Source organism: Mustela putorius, unplaced genomic scaffold, assembly GCF_011764305.1.
Source record: "Mustela putorius furo isolate JIRA1106 unplaced genomic scaffold, ASM1176430v1.1 tig00000151_pilon_pilon_pilon, whole genome shotgun sequence".
In the NCBI taxonomy this organism is placed as follows: domain Eukaryota; kingdom Metazoa; phylum Chordata; class Mammalia; order Carnivora; family Mustelidae; genus Mustela; species Mustela putorius.
The window spans coordinates 12,722,198-12,745,025 of record NW_025421296.1 but is presented as its reverse complement, the minus strand read 5'-3'; the positions used below and the strand labels follow the sequence as shown (position 1 = coordinate 12,745,025).

Here is a 22,828-nt window from a genome sequence, read left to right as displayed (position 1 = left end):
TACCTGATACAGCTTTCACAGTAACAATTTCCATGCAAGTATAAATATATCAACTTATTTTCAATTAACTGGAATGTGTTAGTATTAAAAAAAGCATTATCAGGGGCGTTGGGTGGCTCAGTTGTTAAGAGTCTGCCTTTGGGGCGCTTGGGTGGCTCAGTGGGTTAAAGCCTCCGCCTTCGGCTCAGGTCATGATCTCAGGGTCCTGGGATCGAGCCCCACATCGGGCTCTCTGCTCAGCGGAGAGCCTGCTTCCTCCTCTCTCTCTGCCTGCCTCTCTGCCTACTTGTGATCTCTCTCTGTCAAATAAATAAACAAAAACCTTAAAAAAAAAAAAAAAAAAAGAGTCTGCCTTTGGCTCAGGTCATGATCCCAGAGTTCTGGGATCAAGCCCTGCATCAGGCTCCCTGCTCAGCAGAGAACCTGCTTTTCCCTCTGCCTGCTGCTCCCCTGCTGTGTTCCCTCTCTGGCTGTCTCTCTCTGTCAAATAAATAAATAAAATGAAAGACAGAAAGAAAGAAAGAAGGAGGGAGAAAGAAAGAAAGAAGAGAGCAAGAAAGCAAGCATTATCAAAGTACTGGTAATTATCTTTACTACTTGTTTTGAAACAGGAGTTGCAAGCATTCTATTTATGTTATTTAGTTTTAAATGGATTATAACTGACATACAATATTAGTTTCAGGTGTACAACATAGTGATTTGGTATTTTTATACATTATAAAATGATTATCTTTATATGTTTAGTTACCCTCTGTCACTAAACAAAGTTACTACATTACAGACTATATTTTCCATACCGTATATTACATCCTGTGACTTATAAATTTTATAACTGGGACGTTTGTACCTCTTAATCCCCTTTACTTAGTTCATGCAACCCCCCAACCCTTCTTCTCCAACCACCAAAACCACCACCGGTTTGTTCTCTGTATCTGAGTATTTCAATTTTTTTTCTTTTTAGATTCTATAAATAAGTGTGTGTGTGTGTGTGTATTTGTCTTCCTCTGACTTACTTGACTTAGCACAATGCCCTTAAGCATTCTTACATGAAAATAAGAATCTATAAATAATCACAAACCTGTGTGTAAGTACAATTCTTCTTTTTACATTTGCCACATGTGAATAAGTCAGTCTGGGTCCCACCCGTCTTGGCCATCTGATGCTCTCTGATGGCTTCTTTGGTCAAATTTTTCCGCATCTCTTTGAGTTCATCACTAGCCATTTCCTGTGAGAGAGATGGCAATACCACTCAGTTATAGGCAACTCCTATATATATCCTGAATGTTTTTTATGTTCTATTAGCTTAATAAAAATGGAACAAAAACCAACTTTTAGAGTTTTAAAGGTGAAAAATTATTTTTCCTCCAAGAACTCAGAGTTTGCTTTCTTTTAAAATTTCATCAAATACTTTTAAGTTTCTATGTGAAAATTAGATTTAATTACTGCTTAAAGGTTTATAAACAATGTAATAAGTAATACTAGAGCAATGAGCACCTCTAATACCCAGATTGTTGTCCGTAACATTGCTCTCCCCAAAAAGGAATGAGGGATCTTTGGAGAAGCATCTGGTTCCCATTTTGAACCAAGAAATGCACGGGATTTGGGGCGCCCGAGTGGCTCAGTCAGTTGAGCGTCCAACTCTTGGTTTTGGCTCAGATCATGATCTCAGGGTTGTGAGATCCAACCCCATAAAAACTGTGCTCAATGCGAAGTTGGGCTTGGGATTTTCTTCTCCTTCTCCCTCTGCCCCGCCCCCTGCTCATACTCTATTAGGAAAAAAAAAAAAGAAATGCACAGGATAAGCCAGGGTCATCCTTTTGTGCCAGAGAAGAATGGAAGCTACCAAAGACTTGTGGTTGAGTCATATGGATGAGAGGCTAATATGAAGGAGCTCCCGTTAGCCAAAGATAGGGCAATTTCTTTAGCTATCAAAATAAATTTCTGTAAAGAACCAATCCCCACTGAATAAATAAAAATGTCACAAGCCCATGATGATACCGGAAAAGAAGAGCACAACCATACAAAAATGGCAAGAAAAGTCCCCAGTGGCAGGTACTAGGGCACCAACTCCTCATTCTGGTAACTATTAACTAAAGGAAGAGTTTCAGACAACAGACAACATTTACTTGCCTTTCATATCCAAACCAAGAGGTCACCAAGTGCCCGAGTTTACAATGGAAAATGCTTCTTTATCAAAGAAATCTAGCTAATATATGTGAAAGGACGATAGAACTTTAGAAATCACTATTTTATAACTCCTGGTAATTTAACCAATTCAGGTAAGGAAATCAGTGGATGAATGTATTAGATGAAAGGTCAAAGGAGAACTTTACAATGGAGGATTCAGACTGTTAATATCCAAACTCACTAATTGAGCTCAACATGCTAACAGTAGAACAACAAGACATTATGTGTCTCCTGATGCAAAACAAAGTAAAAAGCACCAATTCCAAAGTATTATGTGGGGAAAACAGTTGAATTTGTATGTTATCAAACCTAGAGAACTAGATTCCAGTGCACAGAAAATAGAGAGGACAGAAAAGTTAAATAAATAACATCATAAGGGAGTGCCTGGGTGGTTCAATGGGTTAAAGCCTCTGCCTTCGGCTCAGGTCATGATCCCAGGGTCCTGGGATCGAGCCCTGCATCAGGCTCTCCACTCAGTGAGGAGCCTACTTCCTCTTCTCTCTCTCTCTGCCTGCCCCTCTGCCTACTTGTGATCTCTGTCAAATAAATAAATAAATAATCTTAATTTTTAAAAAATCATAAGGAGGAGGTCATTCATACTGTGGAATACAGAAGTAAATTGGTTTCTTCAACAGGTCAGTGTCATGAAGAAAAAGGGGGTCGGGGCAGGAGAAGAGACTGCAAGAGATTTAAACACATATATACAAAATCTTTAGAGACCCAACTAAAGGTATGTGCAGACTGGAATCCTGATACAAAGAAATGTACAATCAGGAAAATATTAATATATAAATTAGGAATTGCTGTTAGTTTTGTTGGATGTAGTGATGACAATGTAATTATGTAAGAAAAAAAATTTTTTTGAAAATTATATTTTTAAAGGTATCTCTCTTAGGTTTATAAAGGTAAAAAGATATAATGTCTGGGATTCGTTTGAATACAACTCAGGGGAAAAGGAAAAAAAAGGGATAGATGAAAAGGGTCATAAGGCACCTAGGCAGCTGCCTTCAACTCAGGTTTTAATCCCGGGGTTCTGGGATCAAGCCCCGCATCAGGCTCCCATCTCAGCAGACAGCCTACTATTCCCTCTCCCTCTGCTTGTGTTCCCTCTCTCACTGTGGCTCTCTCCGTCAAATAAAATCTTAAAAAAAGAAAAAGAAAAAGGGTCACAAATTCTATTTTTTAAAAGATTTTATTTATTTGTTTAGCTGGAGAGAGAGCACAAATTAGGGGGAGAGGCAAAGGAGAGAAGTGGACTTCCCACAGAGCAGGGAGCCAAATGTGGGGCTCAATCCCAGGACCTTGGGATCATGACACTTTACCGAATGAACCACCCAGGTGCCCCAAGGGTGACAAATTCTTGAAAATACGTGAAGCGTAGGTGATGGATATAAAGTTCATTACATTATGGTCTCTAGTGTTTTATGTTATTTTAATGAGGTTTTAAAAAAATAAATGTTAAAAATATAATAATTTTATTAGCTATATAGAAAGACAAATTTACTCTCCTGGATGTGTAATAAAATAATGAGACTGCAGATTATGAACAGCTGTGTCTATAAACAGCAAGCTCTGAATTTCGTTTTCTCAATCATTCCCTAAAATTTAAGGAACAGTCAATAAGATGTGACCAATTTTATGGGATTTAGCCATGAAAAGAACTTGGAGGTTAAAAAGCCTCTTTGCAATTAGATACTCAAATCTTCAATTCCACGTGAATCCAAAATAAGTAAAAACAGTTTAATTTAGACAATGATTTAAGGCAATCAACCAAAGATCATGGTATAGTTGTGGAAGAGACAAAGTATTGATACCAACAGATTTAATCACCTCAAATTATGTGTCTAGTACATTATACATATAAAATAGCAAAATAGCTAATGATAATTTATTATAAATATAGTACTTATAAAGTACTTTATGATTTATACATAGTTTTCACCTAACATCATAGAACCACACCATGGAAATGTTCATATATACTCACCTCTGCTGTCATTCTAGCAAATAAGTCAGGAGGAATATTTCCACACAGTACATTTTTCCTTAAATTTGGATTCTTAGCATCTTTAAGATTTGATATTCTACTTCGTACTCTATTTTTGTATTTCATGTCTGTATTCCTTATTTCTTGATAAATAGGTACTAGGCCGTTAAGGAAAAAAAGTTAAATTGTAGAAGTATTTTTTTTTAATTTCACCAAAGTAAGAATTCCTAAAATTTCTAAGCCGTTCTCCAAAACGGTTTCCAACTTAGATTAAGCTAACAGGCTGTGTTTCTACCTCATTTCTTGATCTGTAACTGGCAAATAAAAGTGATCTTACTTTTATTACACTATGAATGAGCAATGCTTTCTTGTTTAAGGTCAGTAGCACACAAATTAGAGACATTTCAAAAAGTAACTCAGGTACTCAGTCTGAGTAAGAAAACTTGTGAAAAGAAGCCTGCATTTATATAAACTTTCACTTGCTCAAATCTGAATTCTACAAAGGATCCTAAAAGGCTAGATGACTACACAGTTCCTTTGGAGGCCCTCTGGGAAGAAATCATTCACGGTGCCCTAAAGGTTCATTTCCTCCCCCAGCTCAGGAAGAAGCTAGTTTACCAGGGTTTTTGGTTTTTTTTTTTCCTTAACAGAACAGATGAGCCCAAAGAACAGCATACTTTCTTTCTAACAAGGCTATTTCCAAAACTAGGACAGTTCCATGGTCACATGGTCACCCAGATGTGCACAACCCCTCTCCCAAATCCCCTTTCGTGGCGCCCAGAACAAACGTAATGAACTCAGGGGACCCCACATGCTTTGCTGAGATCCCCCAAATGTGAAACCCTACTACACATGTATAGTGTGTGTGTGCCTTCCATGCCCTCCTTCTGCACAAGTTCATCTGAGATATCACATTCTCAATTTGCAAGGCAGAGAAATAAAAATACTATCAACACATATGTTTTAATTTTGAGTAACAAGAAAATAAGAACAAAATAACATGGATGGCCCTGTATCTTGTCCTTGCAAAATAATACAATGAAGACAGAAACTGAAAAATCAAACTCTAAAATCTATACAGAAAGAAAAATAGTTAATCTAGCAGATTATTTAAACTGTCATGAATATACACACAAAGGATATCTTCCTCAATTTGAGATCCTAATTCTTCCTCATCAGCTCCAATAGCGACGTAGTCATCTAAACACAGGCACAAAGAATTGTCAAAAATAAGCGATTATGACATTTAAAAAAAAAATTTCAATACAGAATAAATTAACATTCCTATTTCTTCAACCCCATTGCCCTAATAAAGAGTCCTTTTTGTTTAGTTTCATTAGAAACTGATCTCTTTCCTACCCACTAGCCTCCTCCTCTGGATTCACCTAATGTCCACAGTGCTCCTGCATTGATGACTCCTTATCCCTCAGGAGTGGGGAAGTAATTGATCTAGCAGGCAATTCCTCAATTCACAACTCCATAAATTCTGGTTGCTCCAGCAGAGAGTAGAGAAAGTTACAGAAAGAACTGTCTTGTATCCTGTGACTCAGGCTTCAATGCAAAGAAACCATTCATTTCATCTGCCAATCACATATATGGACACACTCAGAAGACTCCTATGCAAATATTCAAATGGATAGAAGGAAATAAAAAGAAACTAGGAAGAAAAAAGAAAAAATTATATAAAGAACAATAAGGGAACCAAAATAGAAAGGGCAGAGTAAAGAGAAAAACAGGTCATAGTAACTATGGTACAGTATAATAGAAAAGAAAAGGAATGAATTTGTATAAGATGATAAATATTCCTATATATGAAACTTTTTTACATAAGAATGAATACCTTCAAGTTAAATTAAGGCTCCCATATATATATAAATCAAGATCTCTTTTCCACTTAAAAGAAAGTAAAAAATGGAATTATGAATATAAAACTTAAATACTATATGTCATACTAACATTTAACAATAGGACCCAAATACAATACCATTAATGCTCAATCTGAGAGCAGAGTAATTACAGTTGACCCTTGAATGACACAGGGATTAGGGATGTCAACTCCCTGTACAGTAAAAAACCCGGTTATAACCTTTGACTCCCCAAAGACTTAACTAGTAATAGCATACTGTTAACCAAAAGCCTACCAATGATGTAAAGAGTTAACAAATATTTTATATATGTACTATACACCGTATTCTTATAATAGAGTACGCTAAAGAAAAGAATGTTAAGAAAATTGTAAGAGAAAACACATTTACAGTATTGTACTCGTTTTGTTGGGGAAAAAAAATTCATTATAAGTAAACCCATGCAATTTAAACTCGTTATCCACGGGTCAACTAGGGTTTGCAGATTAAAAGTGGGGGAAAAGAAGATTTGTGAAAAACCTTTAAGTTACTATGAATCAAGAGAAACGTCCACATATTAGAAAGGATCTCCTTCTTGGAACTATACAGTAGCAAGTAGAGGCCCCAGGATAGCTAGTGCTCTCTTCCATCGTTAACCGCTATGTGCCACATCTTTCTGAACTAAGCAGTGCAAGCAGCTACACGAGGAAGCCACTGGCGAAACAGAAACATGAAGTGAATATGGCATCGGTGGTGGTGAAGAACAAAGGACCAGGAAATGAAACAGGGTACACTAAACTTACCTCCCGTTCGGAGAGCTGCGGCCAGCATCTCCCTACACTTTAACCGTACAGAATCAGAAGTGCTTGGTGCCCGAGGAAAAGATGAAACATAAGTATCTCGAGCATTTGTCTCATCCTTTCTGCTGCTTACGTTGCCACTGGAACTACTAAAATACATATACATGCACACACACACCAAAAAGAAAACAGGAAAAATTCTCTTAAAGTAACATCATTACTATCACTCTCTACAAACAAAAATTTGGGGTGTAAATAAGATCGTATTGAGCAATTCTTACATGAAAAAAGAAATTGCGTGCATATAGATTTCTAAAAAGTTAAAGTTTTAGGAAATCTGAGACATGTTTCATGTTTTTTTTTAACCAATTAAATACCTTGATTATTATCTTAAACATTAAACAATATTTTTAATAAAGAAAATACACATTACAACTCAATACAATAAATGAAAACAAGGATCTGGGTTTTGAGAAAGGGGAGAGGATGATACCAGAGAATACGAAGCTCTCAACCAAGACTAGAGGGGAAAAAACAATGCTTGAAAAACCCTATTCCAATTAGATAACCAATGAAGTTTATATTTAAAACACTCCCTTCTGGATAAAAAACGTGTAGTAAAAAATGAATTTTAAGAATATGAAAATGTCTCCCCTGGGGCTAATAATACATTGTATGTTTATAAAAAATTTTTAAAAATTTTTTAAAAAGAATATGAAAATGTCTCTTTAATTCCTCCCTAGAAACATCAACTCAATCAGGACAGCTCAACAGTTTTCCAGTCAACCTAATCATTTCAATTGCTTCTAACTTCTTAAGAGTCTCACCAAAATATTTTCTGTAGGGTTGTAATTAATGTTTATCACACTGAAGGTATTTGCCACAAACCTTTCCAAAGACACCAATCACCAGCCACAGAGTAACTTGCTGCATTCCTCCAAAGAGATCCCACTTCCTCTTTCTCCACAAAACCCACTATCAAAATGCACAAACTGATCCCAGTGGGCAGAACAGTCCTTCTGTATACCTTTTACATTTAATCACTTCCTTCCTGAAGCCTTGTCTTCTCCAGAAAGAGAGTGTGAGTAAGCGTGCGTGTGTATAGATAAACACCAACCATTTTGTCAGACTTCATATGTGATACTTCAATGTGTTTGTCAATAGGCTCTCTCCCTAAACTTCAATTACATAAAACAGACAAAAATAGACTAGGAACTCATGCCTTCTCCAATATCTATTTAAAATAGCTGCCTACACTTTTATGTTTTATATCCAAGACATGAAGTCAGCAACTTTGAATATAATACAACTGAAAGATCTGTCAAAAATTTTGTAAATTATGGCCTATACTTTTCAAAAATATTATGGTCATGATAAACAGTGACAGACTGAAGAATTACTCCAGATTAAAGTAAACCAGACATGACAGCTAAATGCAGAATGTGATCCTGGATGATATTATGGAAAAATCTTTTCCTCTGCAATAAAATGCTTTATTGGGAAAACCGCTAACATATGAATATGCCCTACAGATTAGGAAAAAAGCACTGTATTAATCCTAACTTCTGGATTTTGGTATCTATATCGTGCTAGATATGAGAAAGAGTCCTTGTTCTCAGTAAATACACAATGATGTATCTAGGGATATAAAGGACTCTCATTTAGTCAAAATAAAATTATTCACGTGACTGAGTATGTACACACACATACATGTATGCAGATATACACAGAGTGGCAACTGGGAATTCTTTGTTCTGTTCTTACAATTTTCTAAGAGTCTAAAACTATCTCAAGTCAGAAAACACTGAATAAATTTTATTAACAAAGGATGTTCACCCTTTAATTATTAAGTTTAGTTAGTTCTAATGCATAAGACAACAGTGTATGGAATATTAATTACTGTTACTGAGCCAATGAGGGGTACATTATCACTTTGGGGAAAATACTAAGACATAAATTAAGTTAAAATGGGTAGCCTAAAACTTGAGTCCATCAGAATCACTTGAAAAGCTTGTTAAAAACATTTCTGGGCCCCACCACCACAATTCCATATTCAGTAGTTCCAGAGTGAAGCCCAAGAATTTGCTTTGCTAACAAGTTGCAGGTTCCCAGCTGTTCCTAGGACTACACTTTAAGAACTACTGCTCTATAACAGAGTCAAGTGTTAAAACACAAGCTTCCCAAGAACAAAGTAACTGTATTTAACCTATTAGGCATATTATCTACAACATCAACATACTAGATACTACACAGTTTATTCATTACATGTGACAGGAAAAGAATAAATGCAAAAGGCCTTATGAAAACTGAGGAACAATTTGAACCCTTCATTACTGAACTTCACATTTTAAGTTCTTATGACAGACAGCTAAATTAAGAAGGAAGAAATTTGCATAAAAAGAGAAACAGATCCAGCCCCCCCCAAAAAAAACCAAAACTAAACTAAACTAAAAAAAGAAATGTGGTAAATAAAGGCAATAATCACTTGAATCCTTAATTAATACCTTAATACCTTCATTATCAATTCTATTAGTCCTATCCCAGGATTCCATCCAATTAAGCTTACTGAATACAGTGTAATTTCTCCTTATTTATGTAGTATCTTCTAAGTCTCTTAAATTTCCATGAAAATCTTGTAAGAAATCTTAGAATATTCTATCTGGCTATACACATTTACTAATTCTGTCTGTTTTTTTTTTTTTTTTTAATTTTATTTTTTCAGTGTTCCAAGATTCATTATTTATATACCACATCCAGTGCTCCATGCAATACATGCCCTTCTTAATACCCATCACCAGGCTCATCCATTCCCCTACCCGCCTCCCCTTCAAAACCCTCAGTTTGTTTCTCAGAGTCCACAGTTTCTCATGCTGCATCCCCCGCTCTGATTTACCCCAACTGACTTTTCCTTTCCTTCTCCTAATGTCCTCCATGTTATTCCTTATGCTCTACAAGTAAGTGAAACCATAATTGACTTTCTGTTTATTTAGAAAATAGAAAAAGGAGTACAGACATAAGACCATGAAGGAAGTGACAGTCAAATACAACTATGACTTCAAACAGAAATGAATTTCCATAAAGTGCATACCTTTCTTCTCTTGCTTCAGGGCTATTCTGTGATGTAATTGCAGCATCTTTTTTCTTTTCTTCAGGGTCTTTATCTGTTGATGGTCCATCTGAAAATTAGGAAATCCCTCAGATGTTAGAATTTGTTTAAAAAATTATAAAATGGGGGCGCCTGGGAGGCTCAGTGGGTTAAGCCGCTGCCTTCGGCTCAGGTCATGATCTCAGGGTCCTGGGATCAAGTCCCGCATCGGGCTCTCTGTTCAGCAGGGAGCCTGCTTCCCTCTATCTCTCGCTCTCTCTGCCTGCCTCTCCATCTACTTGTGATCTCTCTCTCTCTGTCAAATAAATAATAAATAAAATCTTTAAAAAAATAAATAAAATAAATAAATAAAAATAAAAAATTATAAAATGGAACTACTTCACATTATCAAACTATTGATACAACAACAACAACAAAAATCCTAAAATTTCAAAAGTAAATGAAGTTTATGCAAGCTATTCTACTAGCATATGTACTTGGGTATTTTTTTTTTTTTAAAGATTTTATTTATTTGACAGAGAGAGATGACAAGCAGGCAGAGAGAGAGGAGGAAGCAGGCTCCCTGCTGAGCAGAGAGCCCGATGCGGGGCTCGATCCCAGGACCCTGAGATCATGATCTGAGCCGAAGGCAGCGGCTTAACCCACTGAGCCACCCAGGCGCCCCGTGGTATTTTTCACAGTGCATGCTTAGCAATCCCAAATAAACTCCCTCATTTAGTGGGAAGCACAAATTCATATGCCGATGAGAACCTAAAATGGCAAAAAATATACTTAAAATCTTTTTAAAACTAGTAAATAAATAAATCAATGAAATGGAGAAAAATATAAAGAACAAAGGAAAGAATATAGAAATAATATCAGTACTGTCATTTTAAAAATAAAAAGTGCAAAGCACATATAGCAATATAATTTTAACAATTTTTCATGAAGTCAAAAAATTTGAGGTAGTATCCAAAATGTATATAAATATTTCTGGGATAGTAAACAAAGAACATTTTCATAGAAAAGACTTCAGGAGTAGTAAGGCCTACCTAACACCTCCTCTATCTTAAATAATCTGTAAAGTAATATAGAGTCCACAAGCTTTAAGAGATAAAGAGGTATAAAACAGATTGGGCCAATGCAACTGTTTAACAATGAAAAGAAATATACATGTTTAAATCAACCAGAACCGCTTTCTGAAGCGGGGTTCAGAAAACGTTTGGATCTACTGCATAAATTATCCCACTTATCTATCTACATTTTGATCCCTACATAATTAATAAGAGGTACATAAATACTTTACTTCTACATATCCCTCTGTACAGCATATAAAAGAGCATAAACATATTCCACTGTTTATCAGGACCACCTAGGTAACTTTTAAGCATAACCTAAAGCTCAAACTCCTATTCTGATCCATTCAATCCAAATTTCTGGCAGTGAAGCATAAGCATCAAAACCTTTAAAAGTTCCCCAGATGACTCTAATATGCTAATCTAGATGAGGCTAATTGATAGAGAATGGTATAAATCACAATTCTAGGAATTCATCTTGTAAATGTTAGGGTTACCAAATCCAAAATACAATTCAAGTCCCCTATAATATTGTGTAAGTTTTCACTTACTCATTTTATTGCCCCTTTTTATTCTCTACAAAGCCTAAAGCTGGTAGAAAACAAAGATTACTAATGACATTAAAGAATGTAACAAGGACTAGAAAATACTCCAAAACTAAAAGGGTAGAAAGCATGTGAAAGGTGATGTAACAATGCAATACTACCTAACAATGCAATCATACAGATCCCACACACAGCTCTAACGGTGTGAACTGGTGAAATCCTTGGAGGAAGCAGAGCAGTAAGAGATGTAAACAGCCTTAAAAGCATTCCTAGAATCTTAATATAGTGTCATGACCAACAGAGCAGACCCAGAGACAAGGCGGCCAGCTCCGGACTGAGACTATCTGCAGATTACACCTCACCACCAATCCAACTGTGCATAAGATGCTTAATCTCTCTGTATCTCCATTCCTCTTTAGAAAATGGGAAATAGGGACGCCTGGGTGGCTCAGTTGGTTAAGCGGCTGCCTTCGGCTCAGGTCATGATCCCAGCGTCCTGGGATTGAGTCCCACATCGGGCTCCTTGCTTGGTGGGGAGCCTGCTTCTCCCTCTGCCTCCCACTCTGTCTGCCTGTGCTTTCTCTCGCTTCTCTCTCTATGACAAATAAATAAATAAAATCTTTAAAAAAAATAAAATTAAAAAAAAAAAAAAGAAAATGGGAAATATATTGACACCTAGTACACTGCGCTCCTGGGAGGGTTAAATATATCCATATGTTAAGTATTCAAACTATGCTGCAGTGTAGCAGTAGTAGTAAATCTTCTGGAAATCTATCTAGTAATCTATAGAAAAAGTTTTAGGCAGAAAGATGTTCATCAAGACATTATTTATAATAGCTATAAAGTTAAGAAAAACACATCTAAGTGATTAAATTAAGGCAAGTGATTAAGGCATAATTACCCAGTGGATTATTCTGAAGCCAATAATAGTTAGTTAATGATGATATAAAAATATAGGTTTTTTTCATTAAAAAAGGCAATATAAGTAAATATAAATATAGTATAATTATAGTTGAAGCAAAATCCATACACAAGGAGAAAAAAAGGGCAAGAAATGCAATAACATATTAACTGATGGTTGTATTTAAAGACAGACTTAATGACTTCTTTTCCTCCTCCAATTCTCCATATTTAACGAACAGGGAAATCTTTCAATATTAAAAAAAAGTTTTTAAAGGAAAACCTGTAATGAGATCAGATACCTCCAATAAGTATAAAAGAGTAGAACTTCTTTAAATTTAAGATTAAATGAATGTAACTACAATGTCCCACAAAATGTAAACCATCTTTCCAGAAATAAAAAACATGTATATGGTTCTCAGTCAACTTTCTATGGCAAATCCTAATTACTTTAGAATATGGAATAAGATTTAAAATTTAAATGAATTATAAACATAAAGTTTCAGTTTGTCTTTAAAGACTAGGGTTTTTTTTTTTTTAAGTTTTTTTATTTTGAAATAATCTGAAGCTTGCACCAATGTTTTAGAAATATGCAAAAAACTTTACTCAGGCGCACCTGAGTGGCACAGTCAGTTAACCATCCAGACTCTTGGTTTTGGCTCAGATAGTGATCTCCGAGCCCTGGGACTACGACCTATGTCAGGCTCTGTGCTCAGCATGGAGTCGCTGGGGTTTCTCTCTCTTCTTCCTCTGCCCCTCCCCACTGCACATTCTCTCTCTAAAATAAATAATAAATAAATCTTAAAAAAAAAAAAAAAAAAACTTCACTCAGATTCCCCAAGTGTTAATGTTTGGTATACTCACTTCCTTATTCATTCATCACTGCACCCTACTATACACATACATGTGTGCTATATGTACACAAACCCGCACACTATTGTGTGCAAACATATTTCTTTTGAACCATCTGAAAATCCGTAGCAGATACCCTGCTCCTTAATCCCAAAATACTTCACTATGTATTCCTCAAGAAAAAAATTCATTTATATAACTACAGTAAATAATAAGTAAATTTAACAATGATACAATACTGCTTACTTACCTATATACCTTACAAAAAGGTCTTTATAGCAATTTTTCCTTTCTGGTCCAGAATCCAATACAGGAACATATATTGTATTTAATTTTCTTAAGACTAAACTCTTTAAATTTTAGAGGCTTTACAATTTTTAGTTCTTAGTTTCTAAGCTCTTAGAAGTAATGGGTTTTTTTGTTATTACTACTATTGCCCTTGAAATTTTAAAAGTTTCAACTTTTTCTATTTTTCATCCATGTAAGGCTAATATCTGCTTGATTACATGCTGGGGCAGGGAAGACAGATGAACCCAACACATTTTCTGGTTCCAGAATATAAAAAAAAGATAAAACTGAAGGGGTTTGTCAAACGGACACAAGAGCCAGTTTGAATGGGTGCCCATCAGTCAAATCCGGGATAATATAAACATCAAAATAATAATAACAGTAATGAATTATAATCCATGTTATAAAATAGGAATCCACTAATAGGAAAATAACAGGCAAGTAAAAGGAGGGTGCTTTCTTGTAGTAGTAGAACGTTGATTTATAAATACTGAAGAAGTGGAAGAGTTAGAAAATCACAATTTTGCAACTAACACTATAAAGAGCAATTTGGGCAAGAACTGGTTGATACTAAATGGGGGGTGGGGAGAAGACCAAAGAGAAGCAAGATAGTTTAAGGATCTTAAATGTCTCTCATGAAATGCCTATCAGATATAAGAAGAAAAATGATAAACTGTACAGTGTATGCCTTGACTAGGTTATCAAAATTAACAGATAAATGGCTCTGGATGTGATAACCTCATATCCAACTACAGATGCACAATCTGATCTAATCATGAGAAAATAACAGAAAAGGTCCAAATCAGAATTATTTTAAGCTGCTATTAAAAACACTGATGATAAAGAAAGAAAGAAAGAAAGAAAAACAAAGATGAGTGCTTATATTCTTCAAATTGTCAATGTTATAAATAACATAAGAAGGCTTAAAAACTATTCCAGAGCAGAAGACTAGTGATCTTAGACTTGTTCTTAAAGGGAAAAAACAAGTTAGAGGGCATCAGTGGAACACCTGACAAAACGGGAACCTGCCCTGTAGATTACAGTACTATACTGATGTTCCATTTCTTGACTTTCCTATATTATGATTACATAAGAAAATAAAACTTGTTCCAAGAATATAGACAATTAAGTACTGAAGGGTAAAGGATGATAGATGAAACTATTCTCAAATGGTTTAGCAAAAGTAATTTGTGCGTTTGAATATATACATACAGAGAAAGGGAAGAAATATGACAAAACAAAAATGGCAAATATTAAAAATTAATGATCTAGAAAAAGACACATGTGGGTTATTTTTATTATTCTTGTAAACTTTCTGTAGGTTAGAAAATCATTTCAAGGAGCACTTGGGTGACTCAGTCGTTAAGCACCTGCCGTCAGCTCAGGTCATGATCCCAGAGTCCGGGATGGAGCACGGCATCGGGCTCCTTGCTTGGTGGGAAGCCTACTTCTCCCTGTCCCACTCCCCCTGCCTATGCTCCCTCTCTCACTATGTCGCTCTCTGTCAAACAAATAAACAAAATCTTTAAAAAAAAAAAAAAAAGAAAGAAAGAAAATTATTTCAAAAACCTTTTTAAAAAGCATGACAACTTTGTAATGGGCAGAAATTTTCTTCTTAAAGAGAAGTCCAGTTCTAAGTGTTAAAAGACAAAAAAAGCTAATTTTGACTAACTTAAAAAAGTAAAACCCTCAGGGATGTCAGACTAATGCCCCTCTCTCTTAATATAAGGCATCCATTTCAACACATTTATATTTGTAAACAGAAAAAAATGCAAATACCAAATGTTTGAGTAAGCCAGATCATAAATATATATAAGGGAAGATCAATTATACCTAATAACTTTTTCCAGGATTTGATGAGAGACTTTGCTAAAGATGTAACTTCTTCATCTGTACTCTGCTTGCGAATAGCATTTACTGACATTCCAATTCTTGTGGACTGCAAGACAATGACAAAAAAATTTGTATAAGTCATTTATTTCAGACACTTTAGTGTTTCATTTTCTTCTTTCCCATTTTCCTGTGACAAAAAACCTCAGTTGTTTAAATTCTTTGAAACTATATTAATATATTCTTGTATATTATATACACACACACACACACACATACACACACATATTCTTATATACGATAGAATTAAGATACATGCGTCTTTAGATCAAATACTGGACTCATCGAGGTTATTACCATAGAGATCTGTAAGCATATAAGTTGCTACTATAATAAGGCTGGTTAACCAGTAAAATGAAATCAGTCTTTCCATATCTCTCAAAGAATAAAACATAAAATGTTTGTATTTATATGTAGGCCATCCTGAAGCAATCATGACTAATATATGCACTTCTTTGTTTCTATATATTCTTCAACATAGATTACTCCATAAATCACCTGCTGGGACTTCAATGAAAATACCCAAATATTACCATCGATAGAGGTTTAAAAGCATTTTTTTGCCCAAACCCACAAATAATCACAGAAATTAAAATGGACTTCACAGAATACAGTAATACATCATGCGGAAATATTATTATTATTCTTATGCCCAGGATTATGCTGGGAGCATCCATATATTCATTAATCTTCCTAACAACCCTATGAAGTTGAGATCATTATCCCTACTTGTCCAGCAATATTACTAATTGGTAAAGCTGGGATTTTAATGCAGGTCTGCCCACCCCCAAAGTCCATGCTCTTTCCTGTACATCAATGGTTTTCAAATTGTGCTCAAAGAACACAAAAGCTATGACAGGCCAATTAAGGATGATAAATAAAAAATGGTAAATTATTTAGTAAGTTCAAGTTGTTAGTAGACAATCTTTCAAAACATACAGTCAATGGAAGAAAAAAAACAAAAGGAATTGTTAGTGGCAAAAAAGGGGGGGAATCCCTGCTATAAACTTTAAGACAGAATAATAATTGTGTACTTATGGTTTCCTGCTAAATTATCCAGTCTTCTCAACAAAGAGATTCAAGACAGAAATTGGTTCAAGAATTTAGAGCATGTGTTTGGCTGGAATGGCCTACGCAATGCAGATAAGGTTTCATAGTAGAAAGATAAAGGGGACTCTGCAATTCTAAAATCCAAAAATGTTTTATGATTAATGTTTTGGGAGGGTTTTCCCCCAAAGAAAGAGGTTTATTGCTTTAACAAAATGCTCTCAGAACTTTTTTTAGGGAAAAAAATACTTTGAGAACTTTAAAACTTTTTAGAACTTTTCTAACACTTCGAGACAGAAAACTTTCCAGAAGCAAGCGCCTGGGCTGCATGGCATAGCCTACAACTGTGTGGACCCAGAGCTGTCCTACTGGATGCAGCTAACTGCTTAGAAGCCAGGCTTGCACTTACAGCCACCATACCAAGTGTTAGGTCTGGCTTCTTATTCTGATGCCTTCAGCACTCCTCCAGCACCCATTCACAGCTCTTCCTCACTACCAGCCCACAACCCACCCCACCAACCTAGACAAAAACCTACTTTTGGAATGAGTCAGGGAAATCATCTGAGTTACTAACATAGTTCTGAAGCTTGCAGTTTATATAGACTGGCAAAGAAAATGAGATTTTAGGAAGGAGAGGCAAGCAAAGATATAAGGAGAGCATGAACAAATTGTGTGCTGTGCGTGATTGCTTAATTGTCACAGGGATGTTTTCATCACTAAAGAGTCAATAATTTCCTGCTTAAACCCCATGAAAACCCACATGGAGACTAAGCATCTGTAACAAACATGCTTATTTAAGAAAGAGATCATCTAGTCAAAAAATAGTAAGAAATGAGACTGCTAAGGTAGACTGACAAAGATCTGAGTAGGTTTTTCCTCCATTTTAAAAAGGGTATTTGGGGAACAGTAGAAGAAACTAGACAGAGGAAAGGATTATTAAGCTGTATTACTTTGATAACCAATTCTAGATGTACCTCTAAGAATTCTCTGGATTCTGGATTTTTCCTAAAATCAGTATACTATAATTTACAGGATTTAACAGGTGGCCTATAAAAAAAAGTGTTGTGTGCTCAAATAACATTAAGATTGTAGAGCTGAGGGGCGCCTGAGTGGCTCAGTGGGTTAAGCCGCTGCCTTTGGCTCAGGTCATGATCCCAGGACCCTGGGATCCCGCATCGGGCTCTCTGCTCAGCGGGGAGTCTGCTTCCTCCTCTCTCTCTCTGCCTGTCTCTCTGCCTACTTGTGATCTCTCTCTGTCAAATAAATAAATAAATTCTTTAAAAAAAAAAAAAAAAAGATTGTAGAGCTGAGGCACCTGGGTGGCTGTCATCGGTTAAGCATCTGCCTCTGGCTCAGGTCCAGGGATTGAGCCCTGCATGGGGTTCCCTGCTCAGCAAAGTCTGCTTCTCATTCTCTCTCTGCCCCTCCCCCTACTTGTGCATGAGCTCTCTTTCTCTCAAATAAATAAATAAATAAAAACTTTAAGATTAATAAATAAATAATGCAAACAAACAAAAAAGAACTACAGAGTTAAAATGCTTCTTGGCTCCAAAACTAATGAAGGTTTTTGAGATCAATTATACATTGTGAAATTCTAGACAGAAAATGTATGCTTTGCCCATGTCTGGCCATCTGATTTATAGAACACCAATTCTGCAATTAGAAAGATGCTACCTTGGTGGGTACCTGGGTGGCCCAGGCTAAGTGTCTACCTTGGGCTCAGGTCATGATCCCAAGGTTCTGATCCCAGGGTCCTAGAATGGAGCCCCACAACAGGCTCTCTATTGAGCAGGGAGCCTGGTTCTCCCTCTCCCTCTGCATCTGCCTGCCACTCTCCCTGCTTGTGCACATCTGCTCTCTCTCTATCAAATAAATAAACAAAAATCTTAGAAATAAAAAAAATTTTTGAAAAAAGAAAGACACTCCCTTGGAAAGATGGGGAAGGCATTAAGCAGACTTAGGGAATCAGCTGCACATTTGCAGTAAGGCAGAAAGGAATGAGTAGTGAGATTAAGAGACACTGTCAGGGGGTGCCTGCGTGGCTCAGTGGGTTGAAGCCTCTGCTTTCAGCTCAGGTCATGATCTCAGGGTCCTGGGATTGAGCCCCGCATCGGGCTCTCTGCTCAGCAGGGAGCCTGCTTTCCTTCCTCTCTCTGCCTGCCTCTCTGCCTACTTGTGATCTCTGTCTGTCAAATAAATTTAAAAAAAAAAAAAATTTTTTTTAAAAGAGAGACACTGTCAACATCATGGGAACTAAGCCGACTTGTATGTTCTAGAAGAAGAATCATCTTTATGATCACTCATGAGTTCTTCCCAAGATGATTTAAGATAGCCACTAAATCTTTTTTTTTTTTAAGATTTTATTTATTTATTTGACAGACAGAGATCACAAGTAGGCAGAGAGGCAGGCAGAGAGGGGAAGCAGGCTCCCTGCTGAGCAGAGAGTCTGATGCGGTGCTGGATCCTAGAACCCTGGGATTATGACCTGAGCCGAAGGCAGAGCCTTTAACCCACTGAGCCACCCAGGTGCCCCAATAGCCACTAAATCTTAAAGGAAAAAAATATAAAGCTACTAAAAACACTGTGGAAAGAAATTAACGACCAAAATAAATAGAAAGGTATCCCATATTCATGGATCATAAGGCTTAAATGTTTGGACTGCAATACTAATAAAATCCAACTATAGATTCCATGCAACCCCTACTAAAATCCCAGCTGCCTTTTGTGTAGAAACTGATAGGCTGGGGCGCCTGGATGGCTCAGTGGGTTAAGCATCTGCCTTCGGTTCAGGTTATGATCTCAGGGTCCTGGGACCAAGCCCTGCATCGGGCTCTCTGCTCAGCAGGGAGCCTGCTTCCCTCCTCTCTCTGCCTGCTTCTCGGCCCATTCGTGATCTCTCTCTCTTGCTGTCAAATAAATAAATAAAATCTTTAAAAAGGAAAAAAAAAAGACTTTTAGAAACTGGTAAGTTTATTCTAAAGTTCATACAGAAATACAAGGGATGCAGAATAGCCAAAACAATCTTGAAGAATAAACTTGAAGGACTCACAATTACCAAATTCAAAACTTACTACAAAACTACAATAATCAAGACAACGTGGTCCTATATAAAGAGAGACATGCAAATTAATGGAACAAACTTAAGAACCCAGAAATAAACTCTTCCATTTTTTGTCATTTTCAATAAGGATGTCAAGATAATTCATTAGACAGAAGAATATTAAAAAGTAAACAAGTAGATATCCATATGTAAAAGAATGAAATTGGACTTCTTTTTTTTTTTTTTAATTTTTTTTTTAAAGATTTTATTTATTTATTTGACAGAGAGAGATCACAAGTAGGCAGAGAGGCAGGCAGAGAGAGAGAGAGAAGGAAGCAGACTCCCTGCTGAGCAGAGAGCCCGATGCGGGACTCGATCCCAGGACCCTGAGATCATGACCTGAGCCGAAGGCAGCGGCTTAACTCACTGAGCCACCCAGGCGCCCTGAAATTGGACTTCTTTATACCACATGAAAATTAACTCAAAATGAATCAGAGAACTAAAAAAGAGCCCCCCCTAAAAAAAGGAATAAATTTTTGTTAACCTTGAGTTAAGTAACTGAGATTTGACATCTAAAGCACAAGCAACCAAAGAAAACAGACAAATCACACTACAACAAAATTTAAAACTTTTGTGCTTCAAAGAACATCACTAAGAAAGTAAAAATAACCCACAGAATAGGAGATAATATTTGCAAATCCTATATATGACTAAGGGACTTGTATCTAGAATGTATAAAGAACGATTACAAATTAGTTAATAAAAAATAAAATTATCAGGGCGCCTGGGTGGCTCAGCGGGTTAAAGCCTCTGCCTTCAGTGCCCCGCATTGGGGCGGGCTCTCTGCTCAGCAGGGAGCCTGTTTCCTCCTCTCTCTCTCTGCCTGCCTCTCGGCCTACTTGTGATCTCTGTCTGTCAAATAAGTAAATAAAATCTTAAAAAAAAAAAAAAAAACTATCCAACTGAAAAACAGGCAAAAGCTCTGAAATGACATTTCTCCAAAGAAAACATATGAATGGTTAAGAAGTATATGAAAAGATGTTCAACATAATTAGTCATTAGGAAAATGGAAATCAATACCACAATGAGATATCACTTCACACCCACTAAGATGGGTATACTCAAAGATAATAACAAGTGTTGACAAGAATGTGGATAAACTAGAACCTTCATTTACTTGCTGTTGGAAATGCAAAATTGTACAGTCACTTGGGAAAGCAGTCTGGCAGGTCCTCAAAATATTCAACACAAAGTTACCTTATGACTCATCGTTTCCACTCTTTCAGATCTCTACCCAAGAGAAACAGAAACACACAAACCTATATATGAATGTGCAAAGCAAGAGTCATAACAACCAAAATAAGAGAAATAACCCAAATGCCCATCAACTGACAAATGGATAAACAAAATGTAGTATATCCATACAATGGAGTATTATTTAGCCAGAAAAAGGAATAAAGTACCAATACATGCTACAACACAGATGAAACTTGAGGATTATGCTAAGTAAAAGCAGCCAGACAGGCGCCTCACTGACTCAGGTGATAGAGCATGTGACTCCTGATCTTGGGAGTCATGAGTTCAAGGCCCACATTTAAGCTCACTTAAAATTTAAAATAAAAAACTTAAAAAAAAGGGGGGGGGGGAGCCAGAACCAAAAGGTCAGATAATGTATGGCTTCATTTATATGAAATCTCTGGAATAGGTAAATCTAAAAAGAGACAAAAGGTAGACTGATTAGTGCTTGCCTAGGGCAGAAGAAGGGGTACAACTGGGGAGAAATAAAGACTGACAACTCAAAGGTACCCCAGAGGCTAGCTTCATGCTGGCAGCAGCTATCAATAACAGACCAAGAAAGTGAGATTTAGGGAGATCAAATCAGGGCCAAGAATCCAACTTCATTTCCTTTCACAGTAAGATTTCAAACTTGGGAGATTCAGGTTTTATTCTTTTTGAGGAAGGCAACATTTTTCTATAGTGGTAATTTAGTAGATTATTGATTTATGTTGTCATCTTTAAAAAAGCCCAGAACACTGTAACAGGACAATACAAAAAAGTTAATGGTATTAAAAATGTTTTGGTATTGTATGACAATTATCTATTCAAATCATGAAACAGATTAGCACCTACCTGTAGTAATTCCAGGGTCATGGGAATATTCTTAAGCTCCTTCAGTAGATCCAATGCTCCAGCCTATAAAACAAAATAATTGTATATTGAACTTCCCAGCTGACAAAGCAAAGACTAACTAGAGATTTAAATTTATGTTTTCCTATCCACAACTCACTATGGCTCACTTATTCATGTGGGAATAGTGTATTTATAAAAGGGAGAAAGGGAAAGAGAGGTAGTGTTTTCCAAATAATGGTTGTAACTCATTAAAGAAATAGAAAATCCATTTACTGGGTTATGATCAGCACTTATTAAGTACTGCTTTGTTAAAGTTCATTTTACATACAGTATTTATGTGTCCCAATTAGAAATCTGAATTGGGTTTCCTACTATGGTGACATAACACATCCCAAGTTTCCATAGAGAACACCTATCTCATTAAGGAGCCAACCCCAAGAAAGTGGGAATGGAGGTCCAAAGATGTTGCAGCACCTCTAGCATTCACTCACACACAAGGAGAGTGGGAAAGGACCTATCTGTACTAGAATTCTCTTGAGGTCTCTCTGTATCTTCCCAGTCTGTCACAAAAACACTGCTGTCTACCTGATTCTTACAAAGTAGGAAAAAGCAAATTCTGAGAGAAAACTCAGAATTAAGATGTTAAGCTCACAGTCCTGTCCACTGCCATCTAGAATCAAAGGCTCGCACGTTGATGATGAAGATGGAACAAAATAAGGCTCCTAGAAGAATTACATAAACCACCTAAAGTTTAAAAAGGAATGAAATAAGAAGCAACAGCATCACCTATACCTATGGCCAAATATTCCAATTTATCATATTTCATACAATACAGTCATTTAGGGGCGCCTGGGTAGCTCAGTGGGTTGAAGGCTCTGCCTTCGGCTAAGGTCATAGTCCCAGGGTGCTGGGATTGAGCCCTGCATGAGGCTCCCTGATCAGCAGGGAGCCTCCTCTCTCTCTGCCTGCCTCTCTGCCTACTTGTGATCTCTGTCTGTCGAATAAATAAATAAACAAACATATTTTTAAAAATTTTTAAAAAATAGTCACTTAGTCATATTTTATTTAATCAAATACTCACTGTACTATATTTAGACACATCATTAGTCTATATGCCACTAATAAAAAATATTAAACTATGGCACAGTATTATCACT

The 22,828-nt window shown here is 36.4% G+C and overlaps 1 protein-coding gene across 3 annotated transcripts in view; it reads right to left on the bottom strand.

Moving 5' to 3' along the window:
- TCEA1 (transcription elongation factor A1) overlaps positions 1 to 22,828 on the bottom strand; it is a 41,530-nt gene that overhangs the window by 10,004 nt on the left and 8,698 nt on the right. For 2 of the 3 annotated variants that reach the window (XM_045075791.1, XM_045075789.1), the window contains 7 exons: positions 21,672 to 21,734; positions 15,398 to 15,503; positions 9,907 to 9,994; positions 6,822 to 6,967; positions 5,318 to 5,374; positions 4,175 to 4,329; positions 1,079 to 1,225 (listed from right to left, as the gene is read on the bottom strand). In XM_045075791.1, coding sequence (XP_044931726.1) covers positions 1,079 to 1,225; positions 4,175 to 4,329; positions 5,318 to 5,374; positions 6,822 to 6,967; positions 9,907 to 9,994; positions 15,398 to 15,503; positions 21,672 to 21,692 — 720 coding nt within the window. In that variant the 5' untranslated portion in view covers positions 21,693 to 21,734. The remainder of the gene's footprint in view (positions 1 to 1,078; positions 1,226 to 4,174; positions 4,330 to 5,317; positions 5,375 to 6,821; positions 6,968 to 9,906; positions 9,995 to 15,397; positions 15,504 to 21,671; positions 21,735 to 22,828) is intronic. The other variant, XM_045075790.1, reaches the window with a different exon arrangement.